Raw genomic sequence first — 20,827 nt, forward strand, 5'->3', positions numbered from 1 at the left:
ATATAAAACTTTCTTGCACCAAAGAGAAAACATAACGAATCACATGAAATATTACTCTAAGGTAATTTAGTTCAACATGATTTTAAGGCTACAATTATAATCACATCTCTAAGATCTGCAAATTAAATTAAATTTGTATTTAGAATTCATGCTTACATCTGATCATGACATGATATAGTACTCTAAATTCAGGACCAATAAATAATAATAACATTGATGCTTTATTTTTCTACTTTCCTGAGTAGTCTACTAATCGCGCGCCTTCATGTGCTAGTATACCTTTTTATCCCACTGAATGTCTAGCAGCCTTGCTGAGTCTTCTTTTTAGCTACTCAGCTCTGTTAATGCCTTATTAAAAACTAGATCTGATAAAAGATAAAAAAGAAGAAAAGCTAAAGCAAGCTAAAGCTATACATCCTTAATTGTCTCTATCTTCATGCATGTTCCTTGGCCCTTACTTTGTAATTTCCGCGGTCTTTCACTTTCAGAATTGATGAGTCATGCAGGCTTGCAGCTTATTCCTTTCATGGATTCCATTGCTCCAAAAATCTCTTTCATCCACATGTATTGTACTGATCACTTTGATTTGTAGGGCCAGCGCCCTGTGCGCCTGATCCATAATTTTTCTTAGGGTATTTGCAAAAAGTGTCCGGGATATTCATCATTTTGTGCAGTCATGCATGCACATTCATTATCTAGTCATAACTTAGCAAAATACTGTGGTACTGGTCATGTGGTGGTGGTGGGTCAATGTCAGTCATGAGCTGGGAAGAAAAGTGTTGAGGAATCTCTTTGCAGTTTACCTTCCAAAATTCTAACTTTGCTCATCTTCTCTTCACACCAATGACTTTGTTCTTCACTTATTTCTTTCATTCTCAGAACCCTAGACACCACTTTCAGATCTATTAGACCCATTAATATCTCCATCTCTTCATCTACCTTCAGCCTTGATCTTTTTCTCAAGCATTTCCATGCACTGCGAAGATCTTTAAGCTTTGTCTTCTTCTGTGTATTACAGTTAGGAAAGACATGAGGTACTACTACAGATTAAAATTTGGACAAAAAATATATATATGTTGCCTTTGATACTAATGCATGTTTCGATTTATAATCGAAAGGAGGCAGCAAATGCATGCTTACTTTTTGATTAACCTTCTTCATCAGATTGAGAAGAGTTGGATCAATTGAACGTTTTCTGTTTCTCCTAAAAAATGCTGATATAATCTGGCATGGTTTTTGCTTGTCAGCCTTGAGAAAATTCATGAAAGTTCTGATTCCGTCCTCCATTATAAGAAGAAACTCTGCTGATGAAATTCTTGATCCAAAACCATCCTGCTTTTGGTCGTCTTCTGAATCTTTTAAGACACAAACATCATTAAAAAAAAGAAAAGGATTTCGTGTCAATGAAGTTAAAGGTGATCAATTTCCTTAATAATTAAGTACATATATACCTCGGTATTCTGGCACCAGAAGCAGCTTTGGTGCTAAAAGCCTCATCCTTGCATAAACCTCAGGTCTCCGGCCTTGCTCATAAGGTTCATTCTCTACATATCTCTGTAAAAGAACTTGAAATTGCTGAAACTCTTGAGCAACATGGGCAGGACAGCCGGGGTCATGATTCTGGCGGGAAGCTCTCTTCTGCTGAAAATACTTGTAGTTCCAATTAAGAGCTTCCCATGTTAAGCAAATCTGTGCAACATAGGCTGCCTCCAGTTCCTGATATGGGTTCTGCCGGATATCTGATGCCGCCGGCGGCCTTTTGTTCATCGTTGCAAACTTATGAACAAGTCTCTCTGATATTGATCTCGGACACACTTGAATAGACCTAAGTGATTCTGAAGTAGAAAGAATTATTCCTAAAGATCATGAGAATTACATTATAATGTCAAAATCTCGACAAAATTTTACATAGAAAGTGAAAATACCTGTTTCCTGAAGCTTTTGTGCACTGATTCTGTCGAGGAATGTCATTTCTTCATCATATTTTTGAAACACTGTGTAAGATTCCCACTTGGGGCAACTCCTCCGAGATGAAGAAGAAAATGGATCTTCAGACGTTCCTGAATCCCTGCAATTAATCGAGCTTCTCCACTCAGATGAGCTCTTAGATGTAGAACCAACGGTGCAGGAGTCGCCAAAGATCTCATCATCATCATCATCATCCTTTTCTTGAACTAGAAACTTCTTTGTCTCCAACTTATTGGGTGGTTCAAAAATCAAGAATTCCTTATCTTTTCTTTCACTACGAAAGTGACGATCTTCTGCAACACAGCATTAGCAAAGACGACCACGTCGTATCAGAAAGTAGTACTGCTATATACATGTGACTCTGTGAGTATGTAACAAACTTAGATGCTATCTAGACATGACGCATGCATGCAATTACCATGATCTGGGTTTTTGTCCTTGTCCTGATCCAATTCACTTTTTCGTAGGTTTATGCTTATTGGCATGGATGTGGTGGGCCTGCTCTGATTTGGATCCGATTTGAGAATAACCGAATCAGCATCTTTAATGTCTCTTGTAGGGAGTAATTCCTCCACGAACACATCTTCAACTTCATCTTCAGATTCCGAACCTCGGGAAGATTCATGAACAGAGAGCGTTTCACTTGGGGTTATGAATTCTTCAGAAAGAGTTTTAAACCTCTGAGAATGGCTTCTTAATGACAGTACTGGCGCTTCACCGCCATGAATGATGTCAGCCACAAGAGGATCATCTTTCTCAGTGCATTCAGCATGATGAACATACCTTTCTTCTTCTTCTTGGTCTACCTCTTCGTCCTCGGACAGTAAGTGATACTCGTATCCATTTTCGTTTCTGTAACACAAAAGAATCGAGAAAAGAAAAAACAAGCAAGGATATACATACTGTGAGAAATGAAAAGGGATATATATAGATATATATATATAGAGAGAGAGAGAGCGAGAGAGATGTTGATAAGTATAGACCTCTGAATTAATGGATTGCTGCCAAGAAAATGGAAGAGCTTGAGGAGCAGAAGGGTGGAGCAGTAGAGGAAGAGGAAAAGAAGGTGGAAGGAGCTTGAGACATTGTAGAATAGCCTAACAAGAGCTTCCTCCTTCGAACATGGCATTTTCTTCCTTCCAAATTATTTGAGTTCCAAAGCACTGATCTTACACAAAGCAAAAGCAGACTCAGGGAGACGAGAAAATAAATAAATAAATAACAAAGGCCGAGAGAGAGAGAGAGTCCCAGAAAAAGCGTGCTCTTTGCCTTTGGACGACGTTGCTGCCTTTCATATCGTGTCAGGATCTCTTCCTTGTCGGTCAATCTTATGTAAAGCAAAATGTCAAATACCTCCCTACAATGTTGTCCATCAGTACCTTAATCATGTTTCAAACATTATGCTCTCGAACAAGGGTAAACGTGTCATTTAATTAACTGAATGTACAGCTCTCAAATATGAAATTCAGTTGTAATCATGTACATTATTTGCTTGGCCATGGGACATGCATACATATCCTATATATTTTCTTATTTTTAATTCATTTTATTCCTAAAGTGGGAATAATTTATTTTGGAGTAATGTCACGCACCGCATTTTTATTCATTTTCTTCCCACAGTATAAAATATCGCATTTTTACCATTTTAGATCATCCACTTTTTATTTAAAGAAAAAAATCTAAAGTTTTTTTTTTTTTTTTAGTGAGCGAGGGGGTTTTAAACAACAGATCTCCTTTTTGGAAGTTGGGGCTATGCTAATCAGGCCACAGGTCGATCCACTAAAAAAAAATTCAAAAGTTGATAGACAATACCACTGGAGCATCCTTACTGGCTTGACTGAAGGATAGCTAAAATTTAGATAATTTGTGCCATAAAGACTCCATATTGAATTGGACATCTCTAAAACAATTTGTATTTCAGCTACAGTGCTTCACCAAATATAGCTAACTACAACTATTACTTCATCAAATATTAAAATATTAGTTGCTCACCCCAAGCAAATAAATTAAATTAATTAGAATATAATTAACTTTTAACATTTAGAATATAATTATTATTAACATTTAATTGGTATAACTACAAAATGTGATAAAAATAAATTAAATAAATTAACTATTAAATTAATAATATTTTATTATTATATATAGAGTAAATAGATAATCCAATGTGGAGATTGAATTTAAATAGAATAGACAAATATAAATTTATGTGATATTAACTAAAATATGAATATGAATTTAACCAATCTAATGAGAATGTTCTTAGTCAAAGTGGAATGAAAATAAAAAAGAAATGTGGTACGTCAAATTTGACCTTGTATAACTACATATTTCATAGCTAAATAATTTGGTGCATTAATATTTTGCACTAATTTAATTTTGTTAATGAACTGGCCTCTATTAAAATCTGTAGATATTAAAAACAAGTCTACATTAAAAAGTAAAGAAACCTAGTATATTATATTGGGTAATTAAAGGATAATATCCAATAATATACTTACCAGAAAGGGCCCAACCCTACCAAAAATAAATAAATAAATGACTAAAAAACCAATTAAGAAAAAAAATAATAAAGAAAAGTGATGATCACTGGCATCGTTACACATGATTTATGGATTCTGGCCATATCCATAGTACTTTAACAAAGGTCGAATTATTAAAATAGTCCTCCAAAAAAGTTAATTTCATATATAATAATTAATCTGTGAATTAAGTAGAAGAAGAGGTTAATTAAGGCTATAATTCTAATTTGCCTTCTAATGAAACAATTAAAGAGCCTTTTAACTTTGAGTCGCTGATCCTTTTGTGGACGACACGCAGCATTCACAATATATATATTATCTACAATATTAGCTAATTAATAATTAGTTTAGTGAAAAAAAAATTCGTTTCTATATATATATATAGAAAAGATATTTACAAGCATAAATTGTACAATCGTCACGTAATTGCTTTGAAAAAATTAAATAAAATATGGGATCCAGATGAAAAAAAAATTAATTTTTTAATAGTAGACCTTACTTTTTTTCAAATTGATTACGCAGCAGTTACACACTTCACAATTGGACCAGAAGCATCCTCAGGATATGGGTTTGTTCCAGGATTCTATGGCCCATGAAGTGATGGATCGTGGAGTTATGGGTGAAGGTGGATCTGCTAAGAGCAAATTGGGTTTTATATGTGTGGATTTCTCAATGGGTCCATCCCGAATTCAGGTTATGAAATCCAACTGTACTCGACGGAAGAAGAAATGGGCTGTTATGAAAGCATTTCTATCTTCTTCTTCCCATTCCCCGAACTGTGTTGAACAAAGAAGTGAGACTGGTGGTTCTGTGTTGGGTGCGAAGAAAGGTAGGCTTCACCTACAAGATGATGTTGAGGGTGAACTTCCTGAGGTTCCAATTAAAGTATCGGCAAAGGCTAGATCCCAGCCCTACCGACAGCCATGAAAACTTTATGTTGGAATTCCCGTGGGCTTGGGAACCCACAGGGAATTCGAGCACTTCGTGATCTGATCATGAGAGAAGATCCCGATCTTGTGTTTCTTCAGGAGACTAAGTTGCGTGCACAAGCAATGGCCACTTGTAAGTATAAATTTGGCTTCGTTAATTGTTTCTCTGTTGATTGTGTGGGGCGTAGTGGAGGGTTATCTTTGTTATGGAAGAAGTAAATTTCTGTTTTGATTAATTCTTTCTCTCAATACCATATTGATGCCTGTATTAAAAAATCTGACTTGGCTGAGTGGCGTTTTACTGGTGTTTATGGGCACCCTGATGCTAGCAGTAGATATCTTACTTGAGATCTCATGAAGACATTATGTCCATCTGCTAGTGTTCCATGGCTGGGGGGGAGGGGGGGATTTCATTGAGGTGTTATACTTACATGAAAAAAGAGGGGGAAGGCCACGACCCTATGTTCAACTTGAGAACTTTAGAGCAGTGATGGAAGATTGTGCATTGCAGGATTTGGGCTTTCAGGGACCAAGGTTTACATGGTGTAATGGAAGAAGTGGCATGTAGAGAATTAGTGAAAGACTAGATAAGTACTTGGGAAACCAACAACTGTGGGAAGTCTATCCTTAAGCAAGGGTTAGGCATGGTATTATCGTATATTCAGATCACCTACCAATTCTCTTTGAGACTGAATTGCCTTTAATCAGGAGAAAGTACCAAAAAAAGTTTAGGTTTGAGGCAATGTGGGTTGGAGAGGAGAAATGTGCACAGATTATTGAGAGGGGATGGAGTAGTGTTCGGAATAGCAACAACATGGAGGTTGTCTAAAAGTTGATTAAAGAATGTGGGAAGGAACTTGCAGTTTGGAATAGGTCTTCTTTTTGATATGTGCATGAAAAATTGGCTGCGGCAAGAAGAAGATTGGAGGATTTGCAACTATCGGATGCTATCTGTTCTGATTCAGAAAGAGTCAATGAGGCAAGAAGAGAAGTTAATGTTTGGCTGGAAAGGGAGGAGGTGATGTGGAAACAAAGGTCTTGGGTTCAGTGGCTAAAAGATGGAGACTAAAATACACGGTTTTTTCACTCTCAAGCAAGCCAAAGGAGGAAAATGAACATGATTAGGAGTTTAAAAGATGAGACAGGAGTTTGGCTTGAGGGGGAGGAAAGGGATTCTCTTGTGACTAATTTTTTTAAAAATTTATTTGCTTCCTCTTTGCAGGGTGGTGAAGATGAAGTTTTGAGATGTGTTGATCAAAAAGTCACTGCTGAAATGAATGCACAGCTTATGAGACCTTATGTTGCAGAGGAGGTCAAGTTGGCTTTGGATCAAATGCACCCAACAAAGGCTCCAGGCCCTGATGGAATGCCAACCCTGTTTTACCAGTCCTATTGGCATATTGTGGGAGATTTTGTCATCACTGCAGTTCTGGATTCATTGACTACTGGTATGCTACCCCGAGAGGTTAACCATATGTTAATAAGTTTGATACCTAAGAAAAAAGTTTGTGAGCAAGTTTCTGACTCGAAACCTATAAGTTTATGCAATGTAATTTATAAGTTGGTGTCCAAAGTTATTGTGAACAGATTGAAAGTCCTTTTGCCTTCTGTTATATCATAATCACAGTGTGCATTTGTAAAGGGTCGTTTGATTACTGATAATGTTTTGTTAGCCTATGAGTTGATCAATTATTTGAGGACTAAAATGTATGGGCAGAAGGGGTATATGTCACTGAAGTTAGATATGAGCAAAACATACGATAGGGTGGAGTGGGTTTTCTTGGAGAAAATAATGAAGAAATTGGGCTTTGCTAACACTTTTGTGGACTTAATTATGACTTGTGTTAGAATTGTATCATTTTCTGTCTTGATCAATGGTGCTACTCATGGTTCTATAATTCCTAGTAGGGGACTAAGGCAAGGGGATCCATTATCCCCCTACCTTTTTCTTCTATGTACTGAGGGGTTAATTGCTTTTCTCAAAAAGGCTGAATGTGAGCAATTGTTAAGAGGAATTAGAGTGTGTAAAGGAGCTCCCATGATTACACACTTACTTTTTGCGGATCATTTTCTACAAAGCTGATGGTGAAACTACTAGGCACCTGCAACTAGTTTTGGAAAAATATGAGGTTGCTTCTAGACAGAAAATTAATAGAGACAAAACAACTATGATTTTTTCAAAGAATGTATCAGCTTCTAATTAGAGGGAGTTGTTGGATTTATGGGGGGTGAGAAGATACCAACAATATGATAAATATTTGGGGTTGCCTAATCTTGTTGGGAGATCGAAAACCAAAGCTTTTGACAGTATAAAAACAAGAGTTTGGAATAAGCTTCAAAGTTGGAAAGAAAAACTCCTCTCTCAAGGAGAGAGAGAAATTCTGATTACGACAGTTGCGCTTTCTATTCCCACTTATGCAATGAGTTGCTTCATGCTTCCTTTGAGATTATGCCATGAACTTGAAGGGATGATGGCTAGATTATGGTGGGATCAACGAAGTAATGAGAAAAAAGTCCATTGGTTGAGTTGACAAAAGCTATGTGTGTCAAAATTTAGAGGGGGGATGGGATTCAAGGACCTGCATGCTTTTAATATATCTCTATTAGCTAAACAAGGATGGAGACTGCTACAGGGTAAAACTTCATTACTGCAGAAAAATTTTAAAGCAAAATACTATCCAAATGATTCTTTTTTGGAGTCAAAAGTAGGAGTTAACCCTTCATATGTTTGGAGGGGGATTTATGCAGGTAAGAAATGGCTTAAAGAGGGGTGCAGATTCAGAGTAGTATCAGGTGAGTAGATTCGAATTTGAAGGGATCCTTGGGTTCCAGGTTTCAGTGTTTTACAACCTGAGATCCATGGAAATAGACAGGTGGAAGTTGATGAGGTTGCTACAGTTGATTCTATTGTGGATTTCTCTACTAACTCATGGAAAAGACAATTTATTCGAACTCTCTTCAATCCAATTGTGGCTGATAATATCTTTAAGATTAGATTATCATCTTTGCCAGCCAATGATAAGTGGATATAGGGTGTGGAATCTAGCAGAAGATTTTCTGTTAGAATTTTTATAGGCTGATTCATTCGCAAAATGCCAACATGTGTGGTGAAAGCTCCACAATGATGCAAGTTAAAAAGTTGTGAAAATGGTTGTGGCAGATGCAGGTACCTAGAAAAATTAAAACATTTGCTTGGAAGGCTTGCAAAGATATACTTCCAACACTTACTAATATGAGGAAGAAAAAATTAATGGTGGTGGATGGGTGTTGCTTTTGTGGAGAACTTGTTGAAGATGTCTCTCATGCACTATTACACTGTCCCTCTATCCAAGCGATATGGAAAATGTACCTTCCCTCATTGTAGAATTGTTCTGTGCCTATGAACGTTTTGAACACAGTCAGATCTGTATTGCAATTTGGAACAAAATCTGATTTCACCTTGCTGTTTGTTTTAAGTTGGGGTATTTGGTTTAGACGCAATAAAATACAAATGGAACAGATGGTGTTAGACCCTATGGATAGTGCTGGCCATGCCTTATCTCTTCATAAAGCCTTTCCTGAGGTTAGAAGGGTTATCTTTGCTGATGTGAGGAACTCTTATAGATGGCAACCTCCTCCTGCGGGTTGTTTTAAGGTCAATGTTGATGGTGCAATTTTTAGGGAGCAGAGAAAGGCTGGTGTTGCTGTAGTGCTGAGGGACACGCATGGTGAGATAGTGATGGCAGCTACTAAAGTTGAGTCTGAAGTGGAAGGTCTTGCTACAATTGAACTGGTTGCAGTTATGAGGGGCTTACAGTTATGCTTGCCTTTGGGAATACCTAACTTAGTGGTCGAATCAGATTGTTTGCCTTTAGTTCAACAACTCCAAACTACTGCAGATTCAGAGGACTCTTATGCACCAGATGAGAACTTGGTTGCAGAGGTTAGGCATTTGCTATCTCGGTTCCAACAAGTTCAAGTTGTACATGTATCTAGATGGGGAAATGGGGTGGCCCACACTTTGGCAAGACATGCTTGGAATGTATATGATATTAATGTGTGGTGGGAGCATGTTTCTACTTTTGTTCATCAAGCCTTATGGTTTGATAAGACTTCACTGTAATGTGTTATAATGAAAGTTTGTTTGTTTATAAAAAAAAAAAAAAAAAAAAGAATTACTCATATATATACTAGTTGATCATTGTTTGTTTTCATGAAACTTTTCAACTCATCTTATCTAATCATTACAATTTTTTCAAATTCTCATACAAAATAAAATAAACAATTCAACTTTTTCAAATCTTAAAATAAAAATAATATTAAAAAAATATATTCTAATAATTTTTTATTCAATTTTTTAATTTTAATTTTAACTAATATTAGTTCATCTATAAAAACAAACAAGGCTAAGTAACAGCCCTGATCATCATTTTCAAAAGGAGAAAAAAGAGAAAAAGCAGTTCATGATGTGGGGGTGACTTTGAAAGGGGGATCTTGGTCTTTGCCATGAAGCTTTTTTATATACAGCTGATTAGCAACAACGCGTAATTAAAAGCAATCCATGAATGTACCTCGACCTCATGTCTTCTTCCGCATTATGTTTGGATGTTGAGATAATTTTAAATAATTTATAAATAATAATAATAAAAAATAATTAAAAATTTATGAATAATAACGAAATACTGTTTATAAATAATAACAACAAAGTAGTCTCAACTTATCAAACACAGCATTATGGTTTCTCACAATAATTCCGTGAGCCAATAAATTAAGGAAGCTAGCTAGCTCTTCTCTTGCTCAAAACAATTGTTCCGTTTGGATCAATATATAGCTAAATTAAGATTGAATTAGTTAGAAATCGAACAATTTTCCGAATTAGATGTGTTGATTCATTTATGCCATTCAATACGTCAGCCTCTTATTACTTTTTACTTGCATGTATTTGTCCAAAATGCAAATATGGAGATCGGAGACTTGAAAGCCTCTACATTTTTTTTTTTTGGTCTCGTTTATTTTTGCAGTTGAGATGAGTTGTAATTAAAGTTAAAAAGTTGAATAAAATATTTTTAAAATATATTTTTTAATATTATTTTTATTTTGAGATTTAGAAAAATTGAATTGTTTATTTTATTTTATATTGGAATTTGAAAAAAATTTAATGATTAGATGAGATGAGTTGAAAAGTTTCCTGTAAACAAACGAAGCCTTAAGAAATACTTTAGCCATAAAAGATTATAAAAAAATAAATCCATAAATTAATATGACTTGATATGGTATATATGTCACATTGTAAAGTTATTTTTATTATAAAATATATCTAATAGATTACGTGACAAAATCACGTGATTAATTTATGAATTTATTTTTATATAATTGTTTTGTATCTGTTGCATTTGATCTCATTTGCTAATTAATAACCTTTCCATTAATGGGTGAATACAACAACAGAATCAATTATTAGGGATAGGAATAATTATCAACCCAAAAATTATAAATTTCATCCCTAATATTGTTCCAAAAAACTTATCCCATAAGTGCATTCGTACAATATTGGAGTCAGATTCAAAGTTGGAGTCGATCTAGCGACACATTTGACTTCGATTCCGACTAAAAAAAGATCCGACTCTAATTCCTTGTCAAATTCGAAATCGAATTTTCAAATTTTTGAGCCTTATAGTTTTACGGCACTTTATTCCGACTAGAATTTTCAAAAAAAAAAAAAAAAAAGGAAAAGTCGTAATTTTAGTTATTTCTCATTTGGCTGAAGGTCATATACAGTGTCGCCTTCAGACTTGACCTGATAATATTTAGATAAACTATTAAAATCTATAAAAATATGCAACAAATTAAAAGACATTATTAGATGCATAAAACGGTGCGGTTTAGGCTAAGTAGAAGACAAAAATGTTTTTGTTGGGCTAAGAAAAATAAATAGTACATTACTTGTTGCTTGGACCAATCTACGACGTCGTTTCACCTCAAAATAGTAAATCACCATACAAACCCCTAATAATGGTTGGGGTGGGTAAAATTGACAAAATTGGCCTTAAATCTGAGTTTTAGATTTTCATTTTAATTTATTTGTTTTCAATATTTTGATCAAGTCTTTTTTTTTACATATTTCTTTAGATGTGGTTTGGATAATGAGTTGAGATGAAAGTTATATAAAATATTGTTAAAATATTATTTTTTAATATTATTATTTTTTTAGAATTTTAAAAATTGAATTGTTTATTATATTTTATGTGAAAATTTTAAAAAAATTTAATGTTGAGATGAGATCAGATGAAACATTTCTTATATCTAAATAGGGTCTTAATATTTATTACCAATATTTTTGGATGTGGGTCTTCAAAATCGTTTTCGGAGGTTCAGAACTCCTCTTTTTTTTTTTTTTGGATCACCCAATAAAAGATTTATCCTAAATTCCTAATCATTTATTTCAAAATAGGAGGTAGAAAGAACAATAAATATTTCTCTAACAATATATGGGTTAGGTTTGTGTGGAACCCGACTTATTTTAGGCCCATAGTACTATGTTTTGGGCCCGGTCCAATCTCAAGTTCATTTTTTACAGTTTAGGAATTGATATGGAAAGTAAAAAGTCATGGCATTTCTCTTTTAAGGAAAATATTCAAATTATAAAAGGATTATATAAATAATTTTATAAATTGACATAGTTTAATGTGGTTCATTAGATTATAAAATTATTTTTATTATAAAATAAATTTAACAGATCAAATGAAACTACGTCATTTTATAAGATTGTTTTGTATAATTATTTTATAGATTTAGCAGTACTCTTATATAAAAGGGTCAAATCTTAGAATTAAGTTTTCCTTGAGTTATTTTTCTAAATTTGAAGGGTTTGAATAAGAGAAAAAGAAACATAAAATGTGTCATATAACATTTATTATTATCTGTATAAATTTTTAAATTTTTTTTAAATAAACAGTAAATGCAATAAAATTCACTTTACATGTCTATCATTATTCTATTTAGACCCTTAAACTCCGAACTTGGGAGGATCTTTCTCAAATTATAATCCTGTCTTTAATTTAAAATGAATTTCCACGGTCTAAAATTAAACAGCCAACTTGAATGGTCGCTAGTCAGTGTTATCTAGGTAAGAAAATTGAATCTTTTGCTCAAATTATTACACTACCACACATTAATAGTTGGGATTGGGGATTAAAAGAAAATAAAACATGTATATATATATATTTTAAATCCACCCTAGCTTGTAATTCTTATATCTTCTCCATAGTCTCTTCAAATAGTTTTTTTTTTTTTTCATGAAAAATACTTTAACCAAAAATATGTTGCAATTTTATTTTCATTCAAACTGGATATTTTAATATGACAAAGTATTCAGTGGGTATAAAATGAAATTGCAACATAATGCATAATATATATAAATATATATATATATACACATGATTATAAATGTGGCCCTTCAAAATCAACTTTTTGCAGGCTCAGTACCATTATATATTATTAATAAATCTTTTAGTCATGGGGCAAAGTCAATAATCATGCATGGTCCCTATCAATGAAATGAACACGAAATTTATGATCATGTGTTGAATGTGTGATGATTGAAGTACATTTAAGATGCATCTTTGATATCAACATGCAATGTTGGTAGTCATGACTACATGATATCTATAAATTAAGAAAGCGATTGCTATATAAAACTTTTATTTTCAAGATAATGGTCCTTTAATAATAAGAGAACTATATATTATGTCTACACAATTAATTGTTTTTACAAAAGATAAGTTATAATTTTTTTAACCCAGTTGAGTGTGTTAATAAACTGGACAACTTTTTCAAATAATAATAGACAACTTTTTCAAATTTTAGAACAAAAATAATATTAAAAAAATAATATTCTAACAATATTTTAACTTTATATATATATATAATATTTTTAACTCAAATTATTTTATTACTATTCATAAACAACTATTCCACTACTATTTACATAATCATCATCTCATCTCACGTCTCAAACAAGTCCGGAGTAATTCTTTTATATATATATGTTAGATAAAAAAAAAAAAAAACCAGCTTCACGACATGAGAGAGAATATAAAGTTTTTCTAGAAGCCTAAGGTGCATGTTAGGAATGAAATTAGGGAGAGCTTGGTTTGAAGACAAAGGAGATCATCACAGAAATTAAGCAAGCCCAAATGAAAGCTTACCCAAGATATACATGCAAACAGTAGTCGTGTGGGTTGGTGAACATTTTAACCACTCCTATATATACATATATATATATATATATATATATATATATATATATATACTAATTTGTCTACATTGAAAAACTCACGAGAAAAAGTTCATTATCCTACGGCCTGGAGGAAGGTTCTTAAAAGTCATGTATAGTGTGTCAAACATTCTCATGAGCCCATGCATGTTATCATTGTGTTTAATCTTTTTCATCTTATAAAAACAACAAATGACTGGAGATGATAGGCCTCCAATTATTGCCAAAGGAAGCTGTGCAAGTGCAACACCATGTTTATATCGTGTATGTAGGCATTAGCTGAGGCCTGGAATATGTGTATATTTTTGGCAACTGAACTAATTATTATCATGATATGGTTGCAGGAGTACTGATTTGTAGACTGACAGAACACACATGGAAGAAAATATATATAGAGGTATTAATATTATTACATACACAAAAAAATTATATATACAAAATAAATTTACAAATTGATATGGTTTTATGGAATCCGTTAGATTTATTTTATAATAAAAATAACTTTACAATCTGACGTATCAAATAAAACCTCATCAATTTGTGAGCTTACTTTTATGTAATTATTTTGTGATTAAAATATTTTCCTTATCTATATTGTTGGTAAAATACGTGTTTTTTTTCATATATTTTGCTTATATTGATAATCAAACTTTCTTCTTTATGTAATATCTGTTATATATGCTATGTACTATAAGAAATAAGAAACATTAATTATACTTTAATTTATGAGTAATTCTACATACAATTATAAAATATGTAAATACCGCATAATTATTTTGAAAAAGAATGAGGTCCACGACTCCACTATTAAAAAATTAATTTTTTCATGTGAGTTCCATGTTTTATTCATTTTTTTCAAAGCGATTATGCTGCAATTCATGGTTGTAAATATATTTTCTCTTAATTTATATATACAATATATTTCTTAAAACTAAGAAAAATTATACTTTACTATCCATTAAGCAAACTTCTTGATTGTACTCCCATGAACATTTTTCCTTGTTTGGAAAGAAACTAACAAATATGGTGTTCGTGATATTATATTTTAAATATATATGCTACAATGTTGACAGCTAGGTAGCTAATTCGAGCCATTACTAAACATGCTAATTAGCTACTTTGCAATGGATTGATGTTATATATTATAATATTAATTAACAAAAAAAAAAATAACCATACAATTTTGCAAGAGCTCTAGCAATCCTATTATATGTTGATCCTAAATTTTATCATCTCTACTCAATAAGGCTGATGTGGCATATTTAAATGCTTCATAGGTTCCAACTTGAATAAAAAGAAAAATATATATTTAAAACGTGAAGCATCAATTGATATATTTAAAGATGATAAAAGAGAAATGTTATTTGTAGTCGTTTTAGGATGTGCAAGTCCCGCATACTCTCTTTAAAAAAGTAGATAAATATGAGATTCACATAAAAAAAATTAATTTTTTAATAGTGAATTCTACTCTTTTCTAAAGGGAGTGTGCAAGGCTTGCACATCCTAAAATTGTATCTAACATTACTCATAATAAAATCGTCTTTCACATCTTAAAATTGTATCTAACATTACTCATAATAAAATCTTAAATAAAGAATGATATTTCTCATTTCACAAACTCCAACTATCACATATATATGGAGAGAGAGAGAGAGAGAGAGAGAGAGAGAGAGAGAGAGAGAGAGAGAGAGAGAGAGAGAGAGAGAGATGAAAGTGTCAATAACAAATTGAATGGGATAGTATGAACTGGATGTTTGATAATTGATGTTCCCATTGGACTGAAGTGATGTTAGCCAAGGGTACGGTGGGTGAAATGGGTGAAGGTGGTTGGACAGGATCATAGAAATAGTGAGAATTAGTATCTGTAACAATTACTCAACCCTTGTGCCCTAGATAATTGCCACTCTTCCACTACAACATTTACCCCTATTGACATGCATGACTACTTGATACACACCCACTTCTTTGAATTAATATTGTCCCTACCATGTACCAATATTGCCATAGGTCTTTGCATCGTTAATTCAGTACTGTACGTACTTCTATTCTAATAGACCCAAGTTCCAACAGTACATGCATGCTGGGAAATTAATGGTGTTTTTTGTAATTTACTACATGTAAGAAAACTCATACTTCCATGTCCCCCCATCTTTGTCAAAGTGTTAGCTGTAGATAAAAAAAACAAAACCACCCAAAAAAAAAAAAAATACGAATTAATAATATTAATATATTCTGAAAGCTTCTCCTTCAAGTGTGAAATCGAGTAATTATATTAGAACATGTACAGCTTGCACACCATTATAAAAAAACTCCTCTAGCAGCTAGCTTGGTGATGAAGATGGAGGAAAGGCAGCAGCAGCAGCAGCTTCCTCCTGGGTTCAGGTTCCATCCCACAGATGAAGAACTCGTTACGTATTATCTGAATCGGAAGGTGTCTGATGTTAATTTCACGTCAAAAGCTATGGCAGTTGTTGATCTCAACAAGTGCGAACCATGGGACCTCCCAGGTACGTATATACGTGCGTAGTTGATAATATTGAGTATTTTCAGATTGTTTTCCTGCACATATATAAATATATATATATATATATATATCGACCTTGTTGAATGTTTCTATCAGAGTTTTAATGTTGTTTTCATGCGCAATATTGGACTTTGGATTTGTATATAATATATGATGTTCTTTCTTTTTTTCTGTCGTAATATCGTTGCTGGGTCATTGGCATGCCAAGATGAACGATGAAAAGATTGGGAAATGATGATCAGGAAGATAGAGAGCTCTTTCCAGACAAATTTGTTTTCCCTTTTCTTTCCTATTCCTTGGCTGGTTTTTTTCTTTTGATCCAAACACGAGGAAAGCTGATACAGCTTTACGTACAAGATATATATATATATATATATATATATATATATAAAAGAAAACATGTTTTTCCTTGGTCGTTCCTAAATTAAAGTTGACATATATGTTAATTGTTTTTTTTTGAAAAGCCGACATCATGTTAATTATTTGAATTATCTATAAGTAGTTTCCTTTTTCCGAATTAATATATATATATTTATATATATGGTACGCGTTCAGGCAAGGCCACCATGGGGGAAAAAGAATGGTATTTTTTCAACTTGAGAGACCGAAAATACCCAACAGGACTTCGCACCAACCGAGCCACTGCAGCAGGATATTGGAAAACCACAGGGAAGGACAAGGAAATATTTCGAGCAGGAATGCTTGTTGGGATGAAGAAAACCCTAGTATTCTACAAGGGAAGAGCCCCCAAAGGTGAAAAAAGCAATTGGGTTATGCATGAATACAGGCAAGAAAACAATCATAATATCCCTCCTTTAATCAAATCCACAAAGGTAACCTAACCATGATCATCGGAAAACACCTTAATTGCCACTACTTCTATGTATGGATTCTTGATAATTTATTAATTCTTGATGGGTTTTTTTTTTTTTGGGTGTTCGTTTCCAGGATGAATGGGTTGTGTGTAGGGTTTTCCAAAAGAATGTAGTGAAAAAACCACAGCAAACGCCCACGCTTTCCTCACAGGCGCCATCTGATGATCTTGATTCTCCATGCGACACAAACTCAAATATTGTAAACGAGTTTGGAGACATTGAGATGCCAAATTTAAACAGCTTTCATGCAAATTCATGCAACGGATTCAATAACATATCACCACAAAGCTGTTACTACAGCGATAACAACATTAATGTTAACATGATGAACATGAACTGGGCTGCAACAAGGGACCATGATGATCATCAGGTGGCCACTACTGATCTTTCATCATCCCTCTCGGCATGGCCTTCTAGCCTTCAGCTAAGCTCTGGACTATCGATGAATTCCTTGCTCCTTAAGGCATTACAGCTTAGAAGTTATCAGCAAAGAGAAGCTACAAAAACTCATGACTACTCGTACATGATGCCGCAAGGTCAAGGGTTTTCTCAATTTGGAAGCTGGGATCACGATTCAAGTACTAGTACTACTCCGAATTTGCAGGCCTCAAGTTCATCTAAAGGATTGGAATCTGTGCTGCAACAGCAGCAGTACTCGGAGCAATTATTAATGGACTCCATTTGGTGATCGAGCAGCCAACCTCAAGTACTTAATTTGAGAACTAACTTTGTTGTTACAAAACTTTCTTATGACTTATGATCATAACCCTGGAACTCTTATACATTGAATGCTGTTTCAAGGGGCTAAGCCCATGCCAATAATGTTATTGTATCTTAATTATTTGTTCAGTTGGTGTCTAGTTATTATAAGATGTTAAAATAGGGAAACTTCCCAGCTCTTGTGTTTTGTGGTGCTGTTTATGTTCAATTAATAAGTTGGTCAAGTTCAAGATCAAATGGGGGAAAGTACGATGTTATATTCCAAATATATATATATATAAACCCCTAGGTGTTATGGTTTATGAATTTATAATCTCGATAATAAAACCAATATTACAAAAACTACAATAACAAATATGAGTATAAGTCTAGAATTAGAATCTCAACAATAAAAATATAAGCATATTTAGAAATATAAATATTACAATCCAACAATAATAAAATTGTAATTTTAAAATAAAGTTTAAACGGATTATTGCGGGTTGATTTCAGATTAAGCAAGTTGACCCGTTATCGACTTGTTTATTAATCACATCTTAATGGGTCAATCATTTTTTATCCAAACCCATTTATATCAAATCCAAACCCACTGGTTTCATATCGCTTATTGTGTTTGATTCATAGGTCGTGTCACATATTGTCATCCCTAAGTATTATATAGAATTCCTTAATTCGATGTTATATCCCAATTATATATATAAACCCCTAGGTGTTTGTTTATGAATTTATAATCTCGACAAAGGAAAACCTTAATGCATGGGTTGGTTTTGAGCGAATAGAAATAAATAATTGGAATGGAGATCGATCGTCGGTATAGTATTTGACTAATATAAAGTAAAAAGTTGCTTTATTATCAAGCTGGTGTAGAGCACACCATCTACATCACTTAAATGGTAAATTTTAATTTATAATATTCAAATTTTAAGATTTTTGTTTCAAATCAAATTATGTCATGTAAATACTTTACTGGATCTATATATGTGCTCTACACTAGGACTGTGCAAAATTTTGAAACCTCTGATTCCGGCCGACTTTCGCTTTGCCTCCGCCTCCAACAGAGTCAGAGTTTGGAGGTGCTCAGATAATTTATACGGAGTCGAAGTTCGGAGACTCCGAACTCCAACTTAAAAAAAAAAAATCAACTATAAAACAACGTCATTTTACATATGTTTTTTTTTAATAGCTAAACGACGTCGTTCCACTTGCAATGGAATGACGTTGTTTTGCTCTCCCTTCATCTTTTCTTCCCTCTCTCTTCTCTCCCCTCCTATTCCATGACTACCCCTTTCTTTCTCGGTTCTCCCCTTAGTCCCCTATCCTTCCAGAGGCCCTTCTCCCCTTCCCTCGTCGTCGTGCCGTCGTCCAAAGCCCAGGCCCATTGTTGATAGCATCCCTTTGTTGGTTCATCCCACCGTCATCAACTCCGACTGGTAATGGTAAGTCCAAGTTCCAGCTCCTCTAATTTGAATTTTAGGGTTTTGATTCTTTTGAATTCACATTTATACTATAATTATTATATTATATGTAGTATATAATATTATAATTATACTTTATAATGTGTATTTATTGAGGAAATGGTATTACGATTGTAGTGATTTAGTGAGAAAAAAATTATATTATAATTATATATCATATCAATTATACTATATACTCTAGGTGTTTATGGAAATGCCACTGAGGAAAAAATTCGGGTAGCCTTCATATTTGAGTTATGTTAGTGATGAAATACCTTTTAGACTATAATTTGGTGGAGAGAAGAAGCATTGTTCTTTGCTTAGTGTGTCAAAGCAATTCTACTCATCAAGAGCTATAATTTATTAGTTCTTAAACTTAATCTAAAACTCAATAACCTTTATGAATTCATTAGTACCAAGGCTAAAATGCATGAGTTGATGAAATTAAAATATTTGTGTTTGAGAAAGTTGACAGTAATCCATTATCATAGGGAAGAAATGACATGAATGAACAAAGACAAAGCTCCCTAAATGCATGCTTTCAATATATATATATATATATATATATATATATATATATATGTATATGTATATATTAAGTTGAAGTGAGGATAGCTTTCCTTAGTGGTCCAGGGCAACTATTAATTCCATCTTCCAGAGTTTAATGTTTCATTTATTTAACTTCTATTTTTTATGATTTTATAGACTTAATTATGAACCTTAACATAATGGCCAATGACTGAAAGTCTGAGACGAACGCCCTTTGAGAGCTGGATGGAGTTGAGAGACTATGGACTATGGAGGACCCCCTTTATTAGTGAGAATCAAATTCTACTTTTACCATGTTCAATTTTTTATTATCAATTTTTTTCCTTGTATTGATTGCGACTTTCTATCTTCATTTCAAGTATAAACATTGAGTGAAATTCTTGCTGCACAAGTGCACATGTTGTTAATTGTTTACAGTGTTTACTGTTTTGTGTTTATGTAGTTATCTTTAAGTCAGTGTTCAATGTTGTAATAAATGAGATTCTTATAACTTATGACTACATGTTATTTAGTTTTTGAACTATTGTATTTAAGTTTTTTTTTAATTATTTTTTCAATATTTTTTTTACAGGTTCTAAATTAGGCTTTGGTGAGCCTAGAAGTCGAAAAAGGGCCTTGAGTTAGCCCAATAAATGGTTGGAGCTCTGACCTTTCCTCCGACGAGGTTGGAAACGCCTACTCCAACTCTGTCGGAGTTGGAGCTCAGTCCTTCTCTACACACCAACTTGAGAATATAATTTTTATAAAGTAAATATATACTTTAGCTATAAAGAGATTACACAAAAGTAAACATACAAACTGATGTGGTTTGATGCAGTATGTTAGATTGTAAAGATACTTTTATTATAAACTAACAGATTGTATGAAGCCAGGCCAGTTTGTGGGTTTATTTTTGTATACTTTCTTTGTATATATATCAAGTCTTGTTTATATATGGTCAAATTGGTTCGGAAAGAACTTACACAATGATATGAACTCTCATTGTCTTTTACTTTTCATGAAGCACTTGATCTTAATTTCCCACCATACATT

At 33.3% G+C, this 20,827-nt stretch overlaps 2 protein-coding genes across 2 annotated transcripts; one reads left to right on the forward strand and one right to left on the reverse strand.

Annotated features, from left to right (window-relative positions):
- Positions 1–114: 114 nt before the first annotated feature.
- Positions 115–3,235, reverse strand: LOC108983677. Its single transcript, XM_018955394.2, has 6 exons — positions 2,952–3,235; positions 2,387–2,820; positions 1,926–2,261; positions 1,452–1,835; positions 1,141–1,355; positions 115–1,005 (listed from the first exon to the last, which is right to left on the reverse strand). Exons 1-6 carry the CDS (start codon positions 3,095–3,097, stop codon positions 754–756), a joined length of 1,767 nt encoding a protein of 588 aa, XP_018810939.1. The 5' UTR covers positions 3,098–3,235; the 3' UTR covers positions 115–753.
- Positions 3,236–8,566: 5,331 nt separating this feature from the next.
- LOC108983678 lies at positions 8,567–17,979 on the forward strand. Its single transcript, XM_018955395.2, has 5 exons — positions 8,567–8,585; positions 8,818–9,440; positions 15,961–16,180; positions 16,753–17,030; positions 17,146–17,979. The coding sequence occupies exons 1-5, from the start codon at positions 8,567–8,569 to the stop codon at positions 17,758–17,760; spliced, it is 1,755 nt and encodes a 584-aa protein (XP_018810940.2). The 3' UTR covers positions 17,761–17,979.
- The last annotated feature ends 2,848 nt before the right edge of the window (positions 17,980–20,827 follow it).

Source organism: Juglans regia, chromosome 15, assembly GCF_001411555.2.
Source record: "Juglans regia cultivar Chandler chromosome 15, Walnut 2.0, whole genome shotgun sequence".
Taxonomy (NCBI): Eukaryota; Viridiplantae; Streptophyta; class Magnoliopsida; order Fagales; family Juglandaceae; genus Juglans; species Juglans regia.

Coding starts and splice junctions, on each gene's coding strand:
- LOC108983677 (XM_018955394.2), bottom strand. CDS start 3,097: ATGCCATGTTCGAAGGAGGAAGCTCTTGTTAGGCTATTCTACAATGTC. Junction 1,836..1,925: donor ACAAAAGCTTCAGGAAACAG/GTATTTTCACTT, acceptor TTTCTACTTCAG/AATCACTTAGGTCTATTCAA. Junction 1,006..1,140: donor TGAAGAAGGTTAATCAAAAA/GTAAGCATGCAT, acceptor TGTAATACACAG/AAGAAGACAAAGCTTAAAGA.
- LOC108983678 (XM_018955395.2), top strand. Junction 9,441..15,960: donor TGGCAAGACATGCTTGGAAT/GTATATGATATT, acceptor GAACATGTACAG/CTTGCACACCATTATAAAAA. Junction 17,031..17,145: donor CTTTAATCAAATCCACAAAG/GTAACCTAACCA, acceptor GTTCGTTTCCAG/GATGAATGGGTTGTGTGTAG.